The following is a 17,798-nucleotide window of genomic DNA, read 5'->3' on the forward strand; positions in this document are numbered from 1 at the left end:
ATGTCAGAATCGACACAAGATGAAATCTACTACAGTATGTGTTGCTACAAGACCACAGCGAAGGCTTACCCCCCATCTCCCCCCCAATCTCCCCTCCCTCTCTCTCTCTTCTCTCTCATATTGAGGGAATTGGTCTGGATGTGCTTATTGGAGCGTGTGCCACGCGGGCAGGGCTGTGCGTTTGTAAGTAGCCTATTAAGCTATGACCAGGTTATATATGTGTGTGTGTGTGTGTGTGTGTCTGTGTGTGTGTGTTATTGATGTCGATATTTTTTCTTTTTTTGCTGGAGAGCGACTCGATGGAGCGCCAGTGGGACACTTTTCCTCTGTAGTGATGATGATGAGGATGAGGGCCGCGCTGGTAGTTCTGGGAAATGCAGCACGAGCTCAGCCCTGCAGAGAGTGAGAGAGAGAGAGAGAGAGAGAGAGAGAGAGAGAGAGAGAGAGAGATGTTAAATGATGGAGTCAAATATCTACAGGTCAATATTTATGTATCTATATAGACTGAAATTCAGCAGGGGCTATATAATAATTGTGATAATTGACTATTATTGCCATACTTATTTAGACTAATCTTTAGTGATGAAGGATCTGGCTGTTTGTAATAAAGACTAAATTATGTCATCCACAGATCTATGGAGCCAGTGGTTGAGCTGCTGGCCGCACACAGCAGTCAGGATGCACAAAACTGAGCGGACAATGACCTTCAATAGCTTTAAAATGGCTTTGTTGCCCAGTTCACCTCTCTCTCTCTCTCTCTCTCTCTCTCTCTCTCTCTCTCTCACACACACACACACACACAAACACACACACATACACACACGCATACACAGAGAGGGGTGAGGGAGAGCTGGAGAGAGCTAATACAGAGTGACAGGTCTTTCATGCAGTAATGGTGATGGTGAAAAAAGAGATCCACTCAACCCACACTGCCACACACACACACACTGCCACACACACACACACACACATACACACACATACAGAGACAAACAAAAGATACGGACAGAAGCTAATACACGCACACATGCACAGGCCTGCACACACACACACAGTGAAAAGCATATTATTACAGAAAAGTGGCCACACAACAACCACAAGTCACAATTTAATCTCAGTTGTTTACACCAGCAGTCAGGCTTCATTCAAGAGACGCTCACACACACACACACAGGAAACCCACAGTCCTGGAAGTCAAACAGCAGAGTGCTCACGCTTTTTAGTTTTATTGACCTGTGGATGTTTGATGTTGGACTTCCTAATGTAACACCTCTCACTCTAACTCTCTGTCTCTTACACACTAATACACACACACAATATTATTTACTAGTCTCATCTTTGGCATCTTGCTCTCACATTCCATTTAGTTCTGGATTAAATGTCAGATAGGAATCATAGTTTTATGTGATACATTTGTGTTTTGCAAAAAGTCTGATTTCAGATTGTATTTTGTCTCAGTTTAATTTTTCCCTTGTTGCTCCAAATTTATTATTAGTTCACCAACATGACTCACTACCTCACTCTACTCTCTTTCTGACCTTGACCAAAACCAGGAACACATTTTTAATGATATAATTCCTGAAGATATTTATCTAACACAGACCAGGAAGTTACTATATATTACAATTTAATCTAACATTTTTATGGTATTTTTGAGTCTCAGGCTGGTTATGATAAACAACTACTAATCTTCATGCATATGCAAACACATATGCCAACCAACAAAGTCACGCAAATGCATACACATACAACACTCTGATCAATTGTTGCCCTCAGGCTGTGGTGGCTTGCCGTGACTGAGGAGGGAGCCTGGTTAACACCCAGTGGTTCACCGCAGTGCAGTGTGCATTCAATTACAATGGGTTCCCTCCAGAAAAACACTTTTTATGTATCATATTAAGTGCATGCTGGGCTCATATCACTACTATTCACGTCAAAATGAGGGCGTAATTTTCAATTCTATCCTTATTATACAAACCGTTTAATAGCAAAACTGACAAATTAAATAGAAAACATATTTGGAACATTCAACAACAAAAAATATTTGGATGTAAATTCAGAAGCAGATAAACAGAGGGGGCAAACGAGGTGAAATTAACCCATGTTGAAAGTTTTATTCATGTTTAGAGGAAAGCGAATGACAGATGTCCACACTTTCAGAAACAGTGATCTTATCACAATTGCTATTGAATTATATAACTCAAGATTATACAGCATTATTTCCATTAAAGCACTGAAAAGCATTTGTTTAACTCGTTTTTTCTTTACAAAGATGGTCATGTGCAAGAAGTCTAGGCTTTATGCAGAAGCAAGCACAGCTACACCCTTTTATGTAATCATGTAGAGGCAAAGGAAAAAAAGCTGGGGGTAGAGAGGGAAAAACAAAGAGGTACAGAGATGAAAAAAAAACTGCTGCAGTTTAAGAGGCACCGGATGATTATCGAATGGTTCTACCAAAAAAAAAAAAAAAGGATTTTAGTGACGTAAAGGAAGAAACAGGAAATCTTCTCAGCTGTCCACAGTCACAACAGTCATAATGGGGTTAGCAGTAGTCTAAAGGTTAGAGAGGTGGATTTTAACCAGATTGGTTGGGAAAATCTAGAATGGGAAATACTTTGATCTTCTTCAACAGCTACTGCTGAGGTGCCCTTGAGCAAGGCACTTAACCCCTTAACTGTAACAGCAGAACCATCAATAGAAGGCTGCATTTGCACTGGGCTTCACCTCAATATGTATTTGTGCAGCTGCATAAACAAAAAGCAGGGCGGTGTTGAAAAACCACATGCTTGCTCAACAAAACCCCGCATAAAGGCGAAAATACGATGATATCTCCATGATCTCACTTTCTATTCTCTCCTGTAAGTCTTTACCATCCCACACATCTTCTGTAGGACATCAGTGTGTTTCCCTCTCTCCAGCGTCACAGTGATGATGAAAACCAGCCATTACATAATGACACAGTGGTTTAATTCTCATTACAGAAATATATCATATCCCTGTGCATGATGTGCCTTAAAAACAAACAAACAAAATAAATTATTGATACACAGGTCCTGCTTGTCTTGAGAAGAATTCATACTCAAGATTACTATTCTGCATCTTTGAGATACTGTACATTATCTGAGAGCAACTTGATCAGAGCATTCAGGTTCTAGAGCACCTGAAAAAACATGTTAGTTACTACAAAAAGAAACACAATATACCCAATTTGGTTAAAGTGCACGGCAAAGTAGGCAATAACATCCTACAATGTCCTATACAGCCTGCTACATTGTGATGTTGAAGGAAGTGCTACTCTGACCCATGTGGGATTGTCTGAAAGTCCTGATACCTGCAACATTTTATCAAAAGGAACAACTTTTCATCTTTGAGATACTGTACAGGTGCTTTTTCTGTAAAGTACTGTAACACATTTAGAGCTGCAACGACTAGTTGATTAACCAATTAGTCCATCCACAAAAAGTAATCAGCACTATTTTGATAATAGATTCATCATTTTAGTCATTTTCCAATCAAAAATGCCAAACACTTGCTGGTTCCAGCTTCTCAAATATGAGGATCTGATGCCTTTCTTTGTCATATATGGCAGAAAACTGAATATCTTTTGAGTTTTGGACAGTTAGTCAAGGAAAACAAACAGTTTGAACACATCACCTTGAGTAATGGGACATTACAATGGGCATTTTTCACTATTATCTGACATTTCATAGACAAAAAGATAAATCAAGAAAACAATCAGCAGATTAACTGATAATGACAATAATCATTAGTTGCAGCCCTAAATTTTCAGATACTCTAGAAAACCTTGGCATGATGCACTCTGACAAATGGCTGCCGACAATATTGGAATAAAGCAGTGGTCTACTTTGTTTATGTAATGTCAAAAACAGAGGACCTGCATTTCACAAACAGTGGTATTGTCCTTTGAGCAGTAAGTGCAAATGTAATTAATACTTTCATCATGTGAATTTTCCAGATATATAAACAGCACTATAGCTTTAAAAAATACTTCTAACAAAGTCTTAAAAGCATATAAGCGTATATCTTGATCCATGTACAGTTCAAAATGGCATGTCTCGTTGCTCTTGACATTCACCATAACTCCACCTCTGGATGGACAACAACTTCAGTCTCACCTCATCTGTGCTGCACCATCAACTGACACGCAGTACAGGTCAGTGAGGAAGGGAGAGTGCATGAAAAAGTAGTGAACTGGTGTGGCCCAGGGGCTGGTCCAGGGTCAGTGCAGAACAGTGGCCAGTAGAGGGCATCAGACCCCCGTATCAGTGTCAGGTGGTTCCTCCTTCAAACCAGCATGCGCTGCATCCAGGGGGTGTTCCGCTTGTTGCAGAATCTTCATCCAAAGCAGAATGAATCAGAAATTTTCTTGATGTGACTTGTGCCAAAGCTTCATTCATAATATACAACAGTATATAAAAGTCCTTGTGTGCAGTTTTATGTACAAGAAGTTAGAAATTTGTATCTTAAACAAAAATGTAAAACATAAAGTTGATTTCTCCTCATGATTTTTCAGAATATCATCCACTTCTGTCAGTATTTTCTTTACAAAGGTTAACAACATTCACATACAGTGTTCTCTTTTCAGGATTACTCTATTGTTAACTAATCATTTTTAATTAATATTATTAATAATACTTTGACATTGTGAGTTATGAAACTGGATTGATGATGTAAGAAATTCAGAGAAGACAAGAATATATTTTACCACATTTACCTTTTGGTAAAAAGAAACATAGTCCATGTATTGGCAATGTATGTATAAAACTATGTGCATCCTCAGTCTTTGTGATCAGTGTTTTTCATTGTACATTTCCAAGTGCATACAAATTTCCCGCAGCACTGCAGTATCTTCGTGTTATACCGCAGCCCCTCGCTCTCCCTGCCTCACTCTCCCTCCCCTATATCTCCTCTGTCACTCAACCTAACCTCTAAAGTCTTTCTAGGAAACACTTTTTTCCCTCTTTCCATCATGGCAAACTGAATTCCTCTTTTTCTTTTCCACTCTTCTCCTGTTTTAATGTTTCTCTGTCCATCACAGTTTCTGTAAAATCTCCACACCCTAATCCTAACCCTATCCAATTGGAGAGCTCTCCCCAAACCTCCTTTGTCCTTGCTTCATATTGTTCCAAAGCTACATCTTTTTATGTTTGATCACCTCTATCTCCACTTCATCTCACATGATCTGTGCTCCAAGCTCAGCATTTGCTCTCATCCATCATCTAAATGTACTGTATACATGATTATGAGGAGTCAGTGTCTCTCCTTCCCTCCCTCTTCCTAACAGGGGGAGGCACTCATGTGCATGTGTGTGTGATAGTGAGGGGGAGGTACAGGCGATGGAGGCATGGCCATGGGAAGAGCCTGGCCTTGGGGATGTGAGGAGTGCGACCTGGGTAGGGTGTGTGAGGGGTAGCCAGCAGACTGCGGGGGCATTTGGTAGCTCCCTGCGGAAGAAGACCCAGAAGGCGGGCTGCCCTGGCCACCCGTTTGGAGGTTACTTTTGGGCGGTGCTGGGGGCGCTTGGTTGAGCTGGATGGAGATGTCGCTGGAGGCTATGGAGGTGCTGCGGCCTCGCTTTGGCAGAGGCCAGGAGGATTCTGGTTGGAGGTACTGGCCGCTGTAGTCGCTGCTCTCGGACAGGCGGGGGCGGTAGAGTGCAGGGTGGGGGCGGTACATCTCTTCCTCAGCGTAGCGCTTCATAAACAGATAGACTGACATCACCCCGGCCCCCTGAGACAGTGAGTGAGGAGAGGAAGCAGGAAGAGATGAGGGGAGATAAGATGCGACAGGGAAAGAGGGACTTGGTTACGTAAATAAACTGAGTTCAGAGACAAATACATTTTCAAAGAAATAGTAACAAGTGATGGCTGGGGAGATTAGATTAAAAGTGACTGATAGGCAAGAAGTGTTTTGTAAAAGGCGGAGAGATGTAAGCATGTGCTTTTGATTACTAAAGATTTAGAAAGATGAAGGCACGTTAAGTTTTTTTAAGCTCATATTTAGGTAAATTCTTTTAAGCTCATATAAAACAGATTGAAAGGGAAAGAAAGGCAAAAGAAGGAGACAAGGATAGAGGAGGTTAGTTCACACTGAACTGTCCACTGCAGCACATTAAGAGAGCAGTGCTGCTGATGATGGGAAAGTGGCAGAAGGAGCGGGGGGGCGGGGGGGGGATGAGCAGAGGATTCACATTATACTGCACCACGCATGGATGCACACATGAACACACACACACAGACACATACAAACCCTGCAGTTCTGCATCATAACCATAACCTCACATTATTTACTTATCATCTTCAGCATGCAGTACTCTACAAACAAACACACACTCATTCTCTCATCCATATTTTTATCACTAAAACACACACACACATATACACAGAGAAAGGCCAGACTGACCTCTTTGAGTAAGAAGGAAGAGGCAGCGAAGGCGAAGGACCAGCCATAGTGGTAGTTGAAGAACTGCTCAGGCTCCCTGGGCCGGTTCATCACCTCATCATTAATACTGGAGATGTAGAGCACCAGCCCCACCACCAGACTGAGGCCTGCACACAGCACATTAACAATGACAGTGAGTCAAAGAGAGAAAGAGCGTCCGATACAAGAGGGAGAGCAGGGAGGTCATTATATAGCAATCCAGACAGCTGCACCAGTGTGGTGAGGGTTTAAGAGACAGAGACAGAGAGAGAGCGCAATGGAATGTGGAGGGACCACACCAAGCAATTAGCCTCCAAAATGCTAACATTAATAAAGAGATCAGAGAGAGAACAGAGAGAGAGAGTGTGTGTGTATGCATCATAATGACATCTAAAGAGATAAAGATTGATGACATCCAGAAAGGAAACCCCTTTACTTCAAAGAAACAAAACAATGTATTATTTTATTAATTCTGTTAATGAAAAAAAAAGAGTTTCCCAGAGGCTAAAAGGGATGTCGTCTTGTTATAGAAAAGATTAGCTATTGTGCAAAAAACAAACTTGATAAGTTGAAAATTTGGCACACTTTCTACAATATTAGAACAATAACTGTGAAGCATTTGTAGCGATGACCTTCTGAGTTTTCTCTAATGTTTAGCCGCTCTCCTCTTGTTGTATCCAATGTCAGTTATTTGTGTGTGTGTTTATTAGAAAGGACTCTGTATAAGTGTCTTGGCTTCTTTCTTCTCTTGCAGCAACCCTGTCTCATGCAAAATTACATCTATATACTTTTTTCAGATTACATTTAGTAGCTAATGTCTTTCGAGTGTAGGAAGTGGTAGCACACAAACTGTGAGGAGGTTAGTGTGTGGTTATAGTTTAGGCAGCATAAGCACTCTGGTTAAGGTTAGGGACAGATCGTGGTTACAGTTAATTGTTAATAAAGTAAACTCGTCCTGTCTCGTGTTTCAAGTCACTGTTGACTTTATCAATATTTAACCAAGACCATGATCTTTCCTGAACCTTAAGTAAGTGCTTTGAGTGCCTAAACATAACCATAAAAAAGTTTAACAATGCTTTAGTTGCTACGAGCAGATGTTGTATTGCAGGATATTGCAAGAAAAACAAATAAAACTTGAACTTTCAGAATGAGAATTTTGTGACTTGGCAGGTACATTCTTTGAATAAAAGACTAATACCTGCACACTGACTTCAAACCACAAATCCATTTATTTAAGTAGATTACATTTTGATCCAATTCAGATCCTCGTTCGGTCAAAAAACGTTCATTAAAACATTTTCTTATTATGGTGATTAATGACATATTTCAGGTGGCATACTTTCCTCTCAAAACATATTTGCTGTTTCAAATTAGTAGTATGTAAATGTAATTTCTAGGAGACAGGGTTGCCTGCAGATATCCATTAAAACTAAACTAAACTATTTTCTTCTTTCACTTATCCCAAGAGCAAAGTAGCTTTAATTTAATTGTCATATTGTAATGTCACATTTTGACTTCTGGCCGAGCTTGTACATTTATAATTAGGTTCTTCCTGAACATCACAATAAAGATATGTTTCAAAGATTTAAAGTAAGAAAAAATGTGAAAGTGGCTTTACACAGTTTTTAAGACCATTTAATAAGAAGCTACACATAGCATGTAATCTTCAGTAAAATCATAACCAGAAATGGCTTTCAAAACTGAAAGAATAACCCTTTTCACCCAGAAGCAACACATACAACAGTAAACCTCCCTTTTTCTCCAGGAACACTCACAAGCTCTCCACCCTACCTTAGACATGTTAAATGCATGAGATACAACATATGGCCAACATCGTAGAATCAATATTCAAAGAAAGCTGTCCACTGTAAGCACTGAATATCAGTATTTTTAGCTTTCACTGCAACATTCAAATGTACCACAGGGCTGTCAAGTGGTTATGCCTTTTACATAAACAACTAGCTTAAGAGGTTGTGTTGTCGATTTTAAATTTGCAAAATGTAGAAAATTTAGAAACCATGCTGCTGTCAATCATGCAGTGGAAGTACATCTTTATCTAAATAAATAACACCAGCATGCACATGCACACTAAGAGCAGATGGAGAAAAAGAAAGTGTGCATGTGTATGAGACAAAAGGAAGAAAAACTAGAGGTAAATTATGTGTCACATGCATTATGCAAGATGTCTGTGGTGTGTTTGAGGGAGAAACAAAAAGTCACAGAGAGAGAGACAGGGTAAGAGAGCAATATCAACCTCTAACCATGCTTGAACAGCTGTGGCTCCATGCTGTGTTTTGTGCTGCTGCTCTGAATTCTGTAATATCAACCAGAACATGACCGACCCAAACTACAATATTTACCAGACCTCCATGTCAGTGATGCCAGCAGAATAAGCACATATCACTCAGTAGTCCACAGACACCACCACATCCACAGTGACTCAGAATACTAAAAGAATTTATTCTGAATGAAGGAGTGAGTAGGAAATGAGAGGAAGGAGAGCAACTGAGAGGGGGGAGTAATAGAGAAAGCAAAGAAAACTGAGAGGCTGGGTGAACAAGAGAGGGGGGAGGCATAGGGAGGAAGGGAGGGGAGTGAGTAGGGAGGGCAGGAGGAAAGCATTGTTTAGAGAGAGAGGCTTAGTGCAGCAGAATATCTAACCGCTGAAAAGCAATTTGATACACTTGCCCCTTGTTATCACCCTATTATCAAAATACCTCATAAAGTAAAACACTGCGACACTTCCAGCACAGGCTATAAACATTACATAACCCGATTATATAACACCTATTATTTTGCTACACCATTTATCAGCAAGTCCCTGCTACGGTAAGTCGGAGCTGTTGCGACAGACTCTGTTTAAATGCTCCTCTGAGCTCTGAGGTGCTGCCTCATTCTCAAACATGTCAAGTGAAACAGCCTTCAGAGAGCATGAGCTCAAATTTGGCTCCTGACAGTCTTTACTACACACACAGACAGCAAGAAATGGGAGCATTACAGCCACCTGCTGTTCAAGAAGATAAACTACACTGATGCAGAAAATCAAGCTGAAAAACCTGCTCATGATACTTTTGGAATATTGCATGTATTTTTACAATTGTATACCATATAAATGCAAAGAAAGACTCACATAAAGCCTGTTTAATTAAAAAATAATGCAAAGTCAAAACAGAAAACTCTCACCTGCGGGAGTCTTGAAACCTAATCCAGCAACCTTTTCTGATGACAGCCTTCACACCTGCATCATACACTAAAAATAGAGCCGTGATGGAGTGTCTCCATGTGTGACACAGGACACACTAGGCTGCTGTAATCAATCACAGAGTGACAGCGGTACATGAGTAATGGGTCCCACCTGAGAGGATGAAGAAGATGCCAGACACAAAGGCCAGGATGGTGCGCTGAGGCCGGATGTGTCCGATGTTACTGATGACGAAGGCCGTGAAGACAAAGAGCAGCGACACCATCGGGAAGGGCGTGGCTGTCCGCACCATCTCTGTTGGGAGGAGAGGTCACAGTGTTAAACAGAGCTGATGGGATGTGTCCTTAAACTGCTGAGAAAAAGATAATGTCTCTGGACCTTAAAAAGGCTTAGTTAATACAATCAGAGGCAGTAAAGTCTATAATATAAAATATGCTCTGTTATGTGGAGATGCCTGGCCGTGACTTCCACCACTAAAACAGGGAGATGGGAAACAGTATTCCTTTCTGACAAGCTATGGAAACTTGACATTTCAATAATAATTACAATTTAATTGCATCTAATTGCTTTTTATCAGAAACAGAGTTATGATGTAAAATGTTTCAACAAAACATAGCAACATGGTTGTAAACTTGTAAGATTAAAGAAACACTGAATTTCAGCTTTTCAGTTATTATTTTATCAGTATGTTCTATTGCAAGTACACTGAATATTCAGTATTGCCTGAATGTGGAAAACCGAACCCAAAACCTTATATTTTATGTAGAGTCATTAAAATGATTGCTGATGATGAACTAATGACAACTCTTGATGTTAAAATGTGAACTTTTTAAAAATAATTGCTAGGGCAGGAGGAATGATAATTACGGACTGTGTGTTTTGTCCAACAAAAAAAAGCAGCAAATCCTCACAGTTGAGAAGCTGCAATAAGAGAATTTTGGCAATTTTCTTCAAATATGACTCAAAAAATTAAGCTGCAACTATTTTGATAATTGATTAATTATTTAGTTGATTGACTAATAGTTGCAGCTCTAACATTGTGTTCAAATTTTAGTACCCCAATCAATCAGCAGGGGGAGTCTGCATGCAGTTACTCACAACTGCAGACTCTCATTCAGTAGATAATGTGCTGTCATGTGTTTTACTTACTGAGGATGTTTGCAGTGTTTTCGGTGGTGATCTCTATATCAGGTTCAGTGAAGTACTCTGACGCAACACATCTCCCGTTTTCTGATCCTGAGAGGAAACACAGACACACAGAAAAAAAACGGAAAATGTTGGGGTTTGCTTTTAGGATCAAAGTCAGTGATGCATAAAGAAACAAAACAAAACCAAAAAAAAAAGCATGTGGGTCTCTGCAGTCCTGCTCACAGGTAACGATCATGTTTTGTGACAACTAGAGGCCAGAAGCTCGCTTTCTCTCTTTTCTCCCCTTGCTGCTCTCTCACTCGGATTGTTTATTCTATCTGTTTCTGTGTGTTTGTCACTGTGATGATTTGGACATATGCACACAAACGTAGCAGTATTGTTTGGATGTCTCAGTATGTGCACGTTTATCTGTCTTCTACAGTCATCCTTGAATATTTGAATGTGAATATTCAAACATGTTGTTATCTTCCTACCAGCCACGAAGCAAACTCTCCAGAGGCCTGAATGCAGCGCCATCTTCACCTCCATGCTCTGGTTCTGCTGTAGGATGATGCCCTCCACCATGATAAGCCAGTAGTCTGTGGACACGGCCACCCCCACCAGCAGCAGCCCGCAGGCTCCAAACACTGTGGACAGGATGGTCAACGCACGGCTGCTGCACGAACTCATCTGGAGGGCGGAATGAGGGAGGAAAGGGTGTTAGAAGAGAAGAGGAATTACACGTCAAAACTGCAGAGAGACAAAAATTTACCTTTGGAAAGGGAGGTCATTAGGGAACAGGGAAACATTGAGACATACATGTGATACGCACACATGCAAACAGCTACTGGCTGTCTTCCTGTCTCGCCTTGTTATTGCTAAAGATGAGTTTGTGACACATCCGGTGGCAACCAATCCTGTTAAAGGTCAGAGAGGAGCCAATGCAACAGATGATGACTTCACGCTAAACTGCTGAAGTTAAACCAGGACTTAAAAAACTGAGAGATAGATAGTAGAAACACACACACACACATAGATCAGGAAAGGGAGAAGCGGTCCTGCGTGACTCACACATGGTCTTTCTGTGACTTAGTTCTGGTTCACTGGGAAAGACTTCACTGCAAATCCTTTGAGCATGCTGTCTGTATGCATTTGTGAGTTTCCGTGCATGTGTGTGTGTGTGTGTGTGTGTGGTTGTTCAGCCACTAGCATCTGCTTAATTTGGACCGCTGTTTAGTATCATCAACTGGACAAGTAATGAAGAACAACTGCATATAGAAAACACAGAGCGGTGTCTGTGTATTCTGTGATCACCCTTATTTAGTTGAGTTACACAGTGTATTAATGCAGCTCATTTAACCTCATATCTTCCTTTGTTACAGGTTAGCTTCACTTTTGCTTTGATTTTTTTCAGGCGTTGTGTTTGTATCTGAGTATGATGGACTTTACATTTCTCTTTTGTGCTAATTTACATGCTTTTTCAATATTTAGTACATACCCTAGGTTTTTACAATATATTTTATTTCAGGTTTTTTTTCAACTTTCTTCATTTAATAGTTAGAACAATAGGACCACCTTTCATTCTTTCAGCAGGAGCTTGGCCCATGATGATAGCATCTCTCAGTGGCTGCAATTTATTTGTGGGTGCGTACCTGCTGTGAATATCACATTGTATCTCACAGGCAGGCCATAAAAGTACACTAAAGTCACTTTAAATGAAATGTGACACTGTAATAATTGGCTGGAAGAGCCTAATTATGGCCATGAAGCAATGCGCCTGCTCTGCAAAAAGATGTAAATACACACTGACATTCAATCCTCAGCCATTCAAAACTGCAACAGTGGCCCACTGAGTGTTTCCAACATCATTACGCATACTGTGCTGTTTACGGCCTGAACTGTGGACAAGAGGCAGAATGGAGCTTTTACACCAAAGCCTGACCCTTACTGTCACAAAGTAATTGATATTTGTTGTAGCAGGAAATGTTTTTCACTCCTCACTTGTCCAGTTTCGCCGATCATGTAACTACTCAAGCTTCACCCTCTTGCTTTTACGGAAGCTGACAGGAGTGAAATCAGGCATGTTCTTCTGCTGATGTAACACAGCTGCTTCAAGGTTTGAAAAGATGAGTGTGTGAGCTTTTCCCCTGCATGTCACTGTTGTGCTGAGCTGTTATTTGCATACTTGCAGCCTACCTGTTTGACTGTCATTAATACAATGTTCCCAGTGCTGCAGCTGACCAGATCATTCTCTGTCAATTATTCAAAGCCACATTATTCACATATTTTGTCCATCTAACACTTCGTCTAACATACACTGAACTTCTGTATGTTATCACTGTCTTGTGGAGTGAGTATAGTAAAATACATCATGTGTAGGGTGACTAATTAATTGAACATTGGCCATTTATCAGGCACTTAAGAGGGCTTCGTCAACAGGAAAATTAATGATGAATTAATGACTAAAACATAGGAACCACTTTATTCTTCTTCTGGTCTTTCTTTGTCTGACAAGCATTTGAGTCTTTCAAGAGCAGAGTTATAATAGACACAGTAATTCTAAACTCTTAAAAATTAAGCTTGGCCTCATCTTATCTGGACAGCCATTGTGCAAGACGTGATCACTAAAGAAGTTGCTTCAGTTTCTATGCAGCACCGGGGATGAATAGAGCTTCTTTTGTTGAGCGAGGCGTTATGTGGAAGAACAGAGCTGGCTGGTATTAAAAGATACACATCAGAGAAATCAACCAACCACTGAAAATCCAGTTGGACAAACAGGACAAAAGTTACAAGATTTATAAATGGCAGGATACAAATTGCCACCTCCATCTGAGACACAAGGGCAAAACTGATGATTTGTATGAATTCCGAAGTTTCACACCAGTTCGGTCTCCAATTTTCCTTCTTTAATCAGAGGTTGTGAATCGTACGTCTGGCCCATTCCCTGCTGCTGACACTTGGGACTGGAGGACAAGAGTTTGAGCCAGTGTGATTGAGAGAGTTTCAGGTAGTCTCTGTAAAATCCAAAACAAAAAGATGACCAGGGAGCATAGGGGAGTGGAGGGCTCAAGAATGAACAATCGCACCATCCAGCAGTTGGTCAGGAAAGTGAATCAATTGGAGTTGCAACACAGCAGAAATGAGTGGATGTGCCTGAGTGGCTCTTCCAGACTTGTTCAGCACCACGGATAGCACCCTCATCTCGCTCATGCAGAAAACACAACACCAACTAAAAGATGAAACACATTCTGCTGCTTTATATTGGATTTGGACACAAATGAGGGGAACAAATTCACCTCTCTGCTACTGATATTTTGTGCTCACATCATCCCCCCAGAAATCCTCTCAAGAACTGTTGCAGCTTTTGGAGAAATAGCCATTGTAGACTTGGGATTGAGATTGAGCAAAAAATTCGGTTTGCCTGTTAGATTTGTGATAACAATCCTATTTTAGCGCTCTGAGACAGGCCCCTCAGCTCCCTCACCCAGAAAGTAATGAGCCAATTGAATTGGTTTGATAGGAGCCACAAGGGGGACAAAAGGTTTAATTCTCTCTAATCTGTCACAATCTACAGATTGACATCACCTCTAAGCCTCACAGGAAAGAAAGACACCCAGAGAAAGAGGGAGTGATGGATAAGAGGAGAGGATAGGGAGAAAACATCCAAGAAAAGAAAGCAGCAGGAAGAGAGAACTAAGAGAGGAGAGAGGAGGGTGAAACTATGTTAAGAGATAGTCTTTAAGGCAGGAACAGCAGGAGTATATGTAGCAGATATAGGTTAACACAGGGAAAGACCTTGGCCCAAAAAATGGAAGGAGTACCCAACATGGACGCGCACGGCGGGGATGCGCCTTCACCTGTGCTAAACTAACCAACCTTGACTGTGCAGCGTCTCAAAATCAGCCTGAGAGGACGATGAAATCACTCAGTGGTAAATAAAATGACTTCATAACGACTCAACGTGTATATCGTGACTCAATGGGTGGGTTTGCTCATGATTTGTGCAAGCATTTCAGCTGCGCAGCCACACTCGGGTAAAATACTCGAACCATTTTCACGGAGCCGAGCGGATAGTTAAACATTCACTTCATATTTTCTGGTGTGGCAACCACATGTATGTAACACGGGATATATGTATGTATAATAATACAGGACTGACTGAGGCAGTGATGTGCGCATAGGATTCTTCAGAACCCCCCCCTACTGTCACACACACTCACACGCGGAGTTTGGAGATGATAAACAGAGCAGAGAACATGTGAACGACTCAGACACAAAAAATTGGGATGAAATGGAAAAATGAAGAGCAGCTGAACGACTCGACTTCCAGGTAACATATAACTGTGATGCTTTCTGAGCGCACTCACATGAAGATGAGCGGCTGTCTTTACGCTAAACACGACAGGTTATGAATGCTGCTCTTTTCGCAGCTGTCATCTCTCTCTCTCACACACACACACACATTTTAAAATGACTGAGTCAGGTTGAAAAGGCGTCATCGTCACAATTACTGCCATGGAACACACAACTGTAGTTATTTAAAAGGGAAAAATACTCACCCTGCCGCGAGTCGTGCGCACACGTCAGTAGCCAAGAAACCTCACAGCAGGGAGGCTTGGTGGATTTTGGTCTCCCTCTCTCTATCCCCTTCTCTCTCTCTCTTCTGTGTGTTTTCCCTTAAGCCCCCTTACCCATCCTCTAAATCCCTCACTCTATTTCACTCAATCGGTCCCAGGCACTGCGGTGGATTGGTTCAGCAAGCTACTTTGGCTACAAAAGAGACATAGCGGGAGCAGGAGGGATAGCAGAGAGAGAGAGAGAGAGAGAGAGAGTGAGTGAGTGATAGAGAGAGTAAGAGAGAGAGATAGTGAGTGAATGAGTGAGAGACGGGGGGGGGGTCATGTTAAACTACATATATCCTTTTTTAAATGATTTGTTTTCTTTCATTACAGTGTAGGATATGTTGTATGGTAGGCTACATATAGTGTAGTAGTGTAGCAATGTGCAAACAAATTTTTAAATCCATTTTTATCTATTTTATTATTACAGTTTCATCATTTTAATTTCATGTCAGAGTCTCAAATTGTTTCAAGTTTACATTTGTGCTTTACATTTGTACATCTTATTGTCAGCTCATCAGTCATGAAGATGTAGGAAAGGTGCTGTACAAATAAAGTTTAATTGATTGATGGACCATTCCTTGTCTCTTTTCTTACATTTTTAAATTAATTTACTTATATTGTAAACCTTATAGGCTTTCCACATGCTTTGGCATTACTGTACTTAATTATGAACATGCAAATAAAGCAGAAAGAGAACAAGATGATGATGGGACAATGAGTTTGATTTGAAGAATTGAGGTGATGTAGGTTGTAAACTTAAATCCAAATGACATATATTTATATTATTAAGTATCAAATATAAGTATATATAATATATATAAGTAGAAAACACAGTAGATCACCTCTAGTAGCTGTAGTTCATTCAAGATTGGTTATACACATTTAACCCCACATTATGAGTGCAGATGAGTACCAGTAAAATGGCACAGCTAGCAACTGCCCTCTCTTTCTTTCTCTTCATCCCTCTCCTCCTCTTCCTCTTGCCCCCTCCTCCTTTGTCTCCTGTGGTCTATGTCCCTTGGTCTATTTTTAGCTGGCTGGTGGAGGAATCCTATATTTTTAGTAACTATATCAATAGTCTACAGCACACTCTGACCTCAGGGCACGAGCGAGAGAGAGAGAGAGGGAGAGAGAGGGAGGAGGAGGGGTGGGAATAAGAGATTGAGGCGAGATAGAAAGACAAGAGAGATAGAGGTAGAGGAGGCAGCAGCGAAGAAGGGGGATGATATCGTGTCACAGTGACAGTGAATGATGGACTGCACACACAACTCCGACCAGAGAGTGCTGGAGGTTCAGTTACACAAAGGCAGATACTTTCAAGGTTGGAGTAAAGGTTGTGGTGAGGAGTGTAAAATCAGGCAGTTGACAGTCAACATCAGGTATACATCATGTAAAAAAACAAAACCAAACCAAACACCCCTCACTACCGTACTGTAGAAACACACCACAGACTATTAAAGAACCTCATCTACCTCTACAAAAGATATTAATTAATTAATTTTGTCATCACAGGAATCAATATGAAACATAAAAGTCACATTTCTTGACATGATAGTTGGATTTGTTTTAGAATTATAGCAACTCAAAGAACATCAGGCCATGTTTTATCTTCAAAACTGGGATGCAATGTTTTGAAAATAAACATTTATATCAGTTGAAAACTGACAAATTAAAAATGTGAGAAAACTTAGATACCGTGGATAGGTTTTCCCTCCATCGCATCCCTCTCACACTTTCACTGCCTGAACACCGTCAGTAAAGAATATAAATTGAGTGTAAAACAGATCATAATATTGATGCAAAAACCAAGACAAGACAAGATCCTTGTATCAACAGACACCAGGGGAGAGGTATATCAGAGAGATAATAGTAACAACGGTAAATTCTGACAATATGATTTATAGAGAATGACATAAAACATTGCAGTAAAACATTTACAGTGCAGCACTGACAGAAAAGCCAAACAGAAGAAGAACAGAGATGAAGGGCAGATAGAGAAGAAGAGAGGGAGATGGGAAGTTGATGAGATTTTAATGTGAAGGTCAACTTGTTATAACTGAGATCTCTATGGGGATATTAGTCCCATCATGATGCTGGAGGGGTTGGAGGGAGGGAGGGGGGAGGTGGGCGGGGCTGAAGGGTGGAGGAGGAGAGAGTGTGAGGCTGCTTCAGAAGAGGAGGAGGGAGTGAAAGTGAGATGCCTGAGAGGTGGTTTTGCTGGTTCGACAACTGTACCACAGTAAATAGAGGGGTCAGCATCTTCTGTGGTTGTGTGTGTGTGTGTGTGTGTGTGTGTGTGTGTAAGAGTGTACGTGTGTGTGCACATGCTTGAGATTGCACTTTTGAGTGTGAGTATGTGTGAAAGTGAGGGAAAGGGGGTGAGCGTGACAGAGAGGCATGTGGAG

The 17,798-nt window shown here is 40.9% G+C and overlaps 1 protein-coding gene and 1 long non-coding RNA gene across 2 annotated transcripts; one reads left to right on the forward strand and one right to left on the reverse strand.

Moving 5' to 3' along the window:
• The first annotated feature begins 38 nt into the window (after positions 1-38).
• LOC122882113 lies at positions 39-2,599 on the forward strand. The gene is made up of 3 exons (XR_006379282.1): positions 39-183; positions 632-2,389; positions 2,472-2,599. It is a non-coding gene; the product is annotated as an uncharacterized LOC122882113 (long non-coding RNA).
• On the reverse strand, positions 2,090-15,600 carry cacng7b (calcium channel, voltage-dependent, gamma subunit 7b). Its single transcript, XM_044209070.1, has 6 exons — positions 15,331-15,600; positions 11,266-11,461; positions 10,793-10,879; positions 9,797-9,937; positions 6,424-6,569; positions 2,090-5,751 (listed from the first exon to the last, which is right to left on the reverse strand). The coding sequence occupies exons 2-6, from the start codon at positions 11,459-11,461 to the stop codon at positions 5,299-5,301; spliced, it is 1,023 nt and encodes a 340-aa protein (XP_044065005.1). The 5' UTR covers positions 15,331-15,600; the 3' UTR covers positions 2,090-5,298.
• Between the last annotated feature and the right edge of the window lie 2,198 nt (positions 15,601-17,798).

This window comes from Siniperca chuatsi, linkage group LG9 (assembly GCF_020085105.1).
Source record: "Siniperca chuatsi isolate FFG_IHB_CAS linkage group LG9, ASM2008510v1, whole genome shotgun sequence".
Classification (NCBI taxonomy): domain Eukaryota; kingdom Metazoa; phylum Chordata; class Actinopteri; order Centrarchiformes; family Sinipercidae; genus Siniperca; species Siniperca chuatsi.

Excerpts from the sequence above, each read along its gene's own strand:
- cacng7b (XM_044209070.1), bottom strand. The coding sequence starts at position 11,461 with ATGAGTTCGTGCAGCAGCCGTGCGTTGACCATCCTGTCCACAGTGTTT. Across the intron at positions 10,880-11,265 it reads GAGAGTTTGCTTCGTGGCTG|GATCAGAAAACGGGAGATGT; the intron begins GTAGGAAGATAA and ends GTTTCCTCTCAG. Across the intron at positions 9,938-10,792 it reads AAACACTGCAAACATCCTCA|AGATGGTGCGGACAGCCACG; the intron begins GTAAGTAAAACA and ends TCCTCCCAACAG.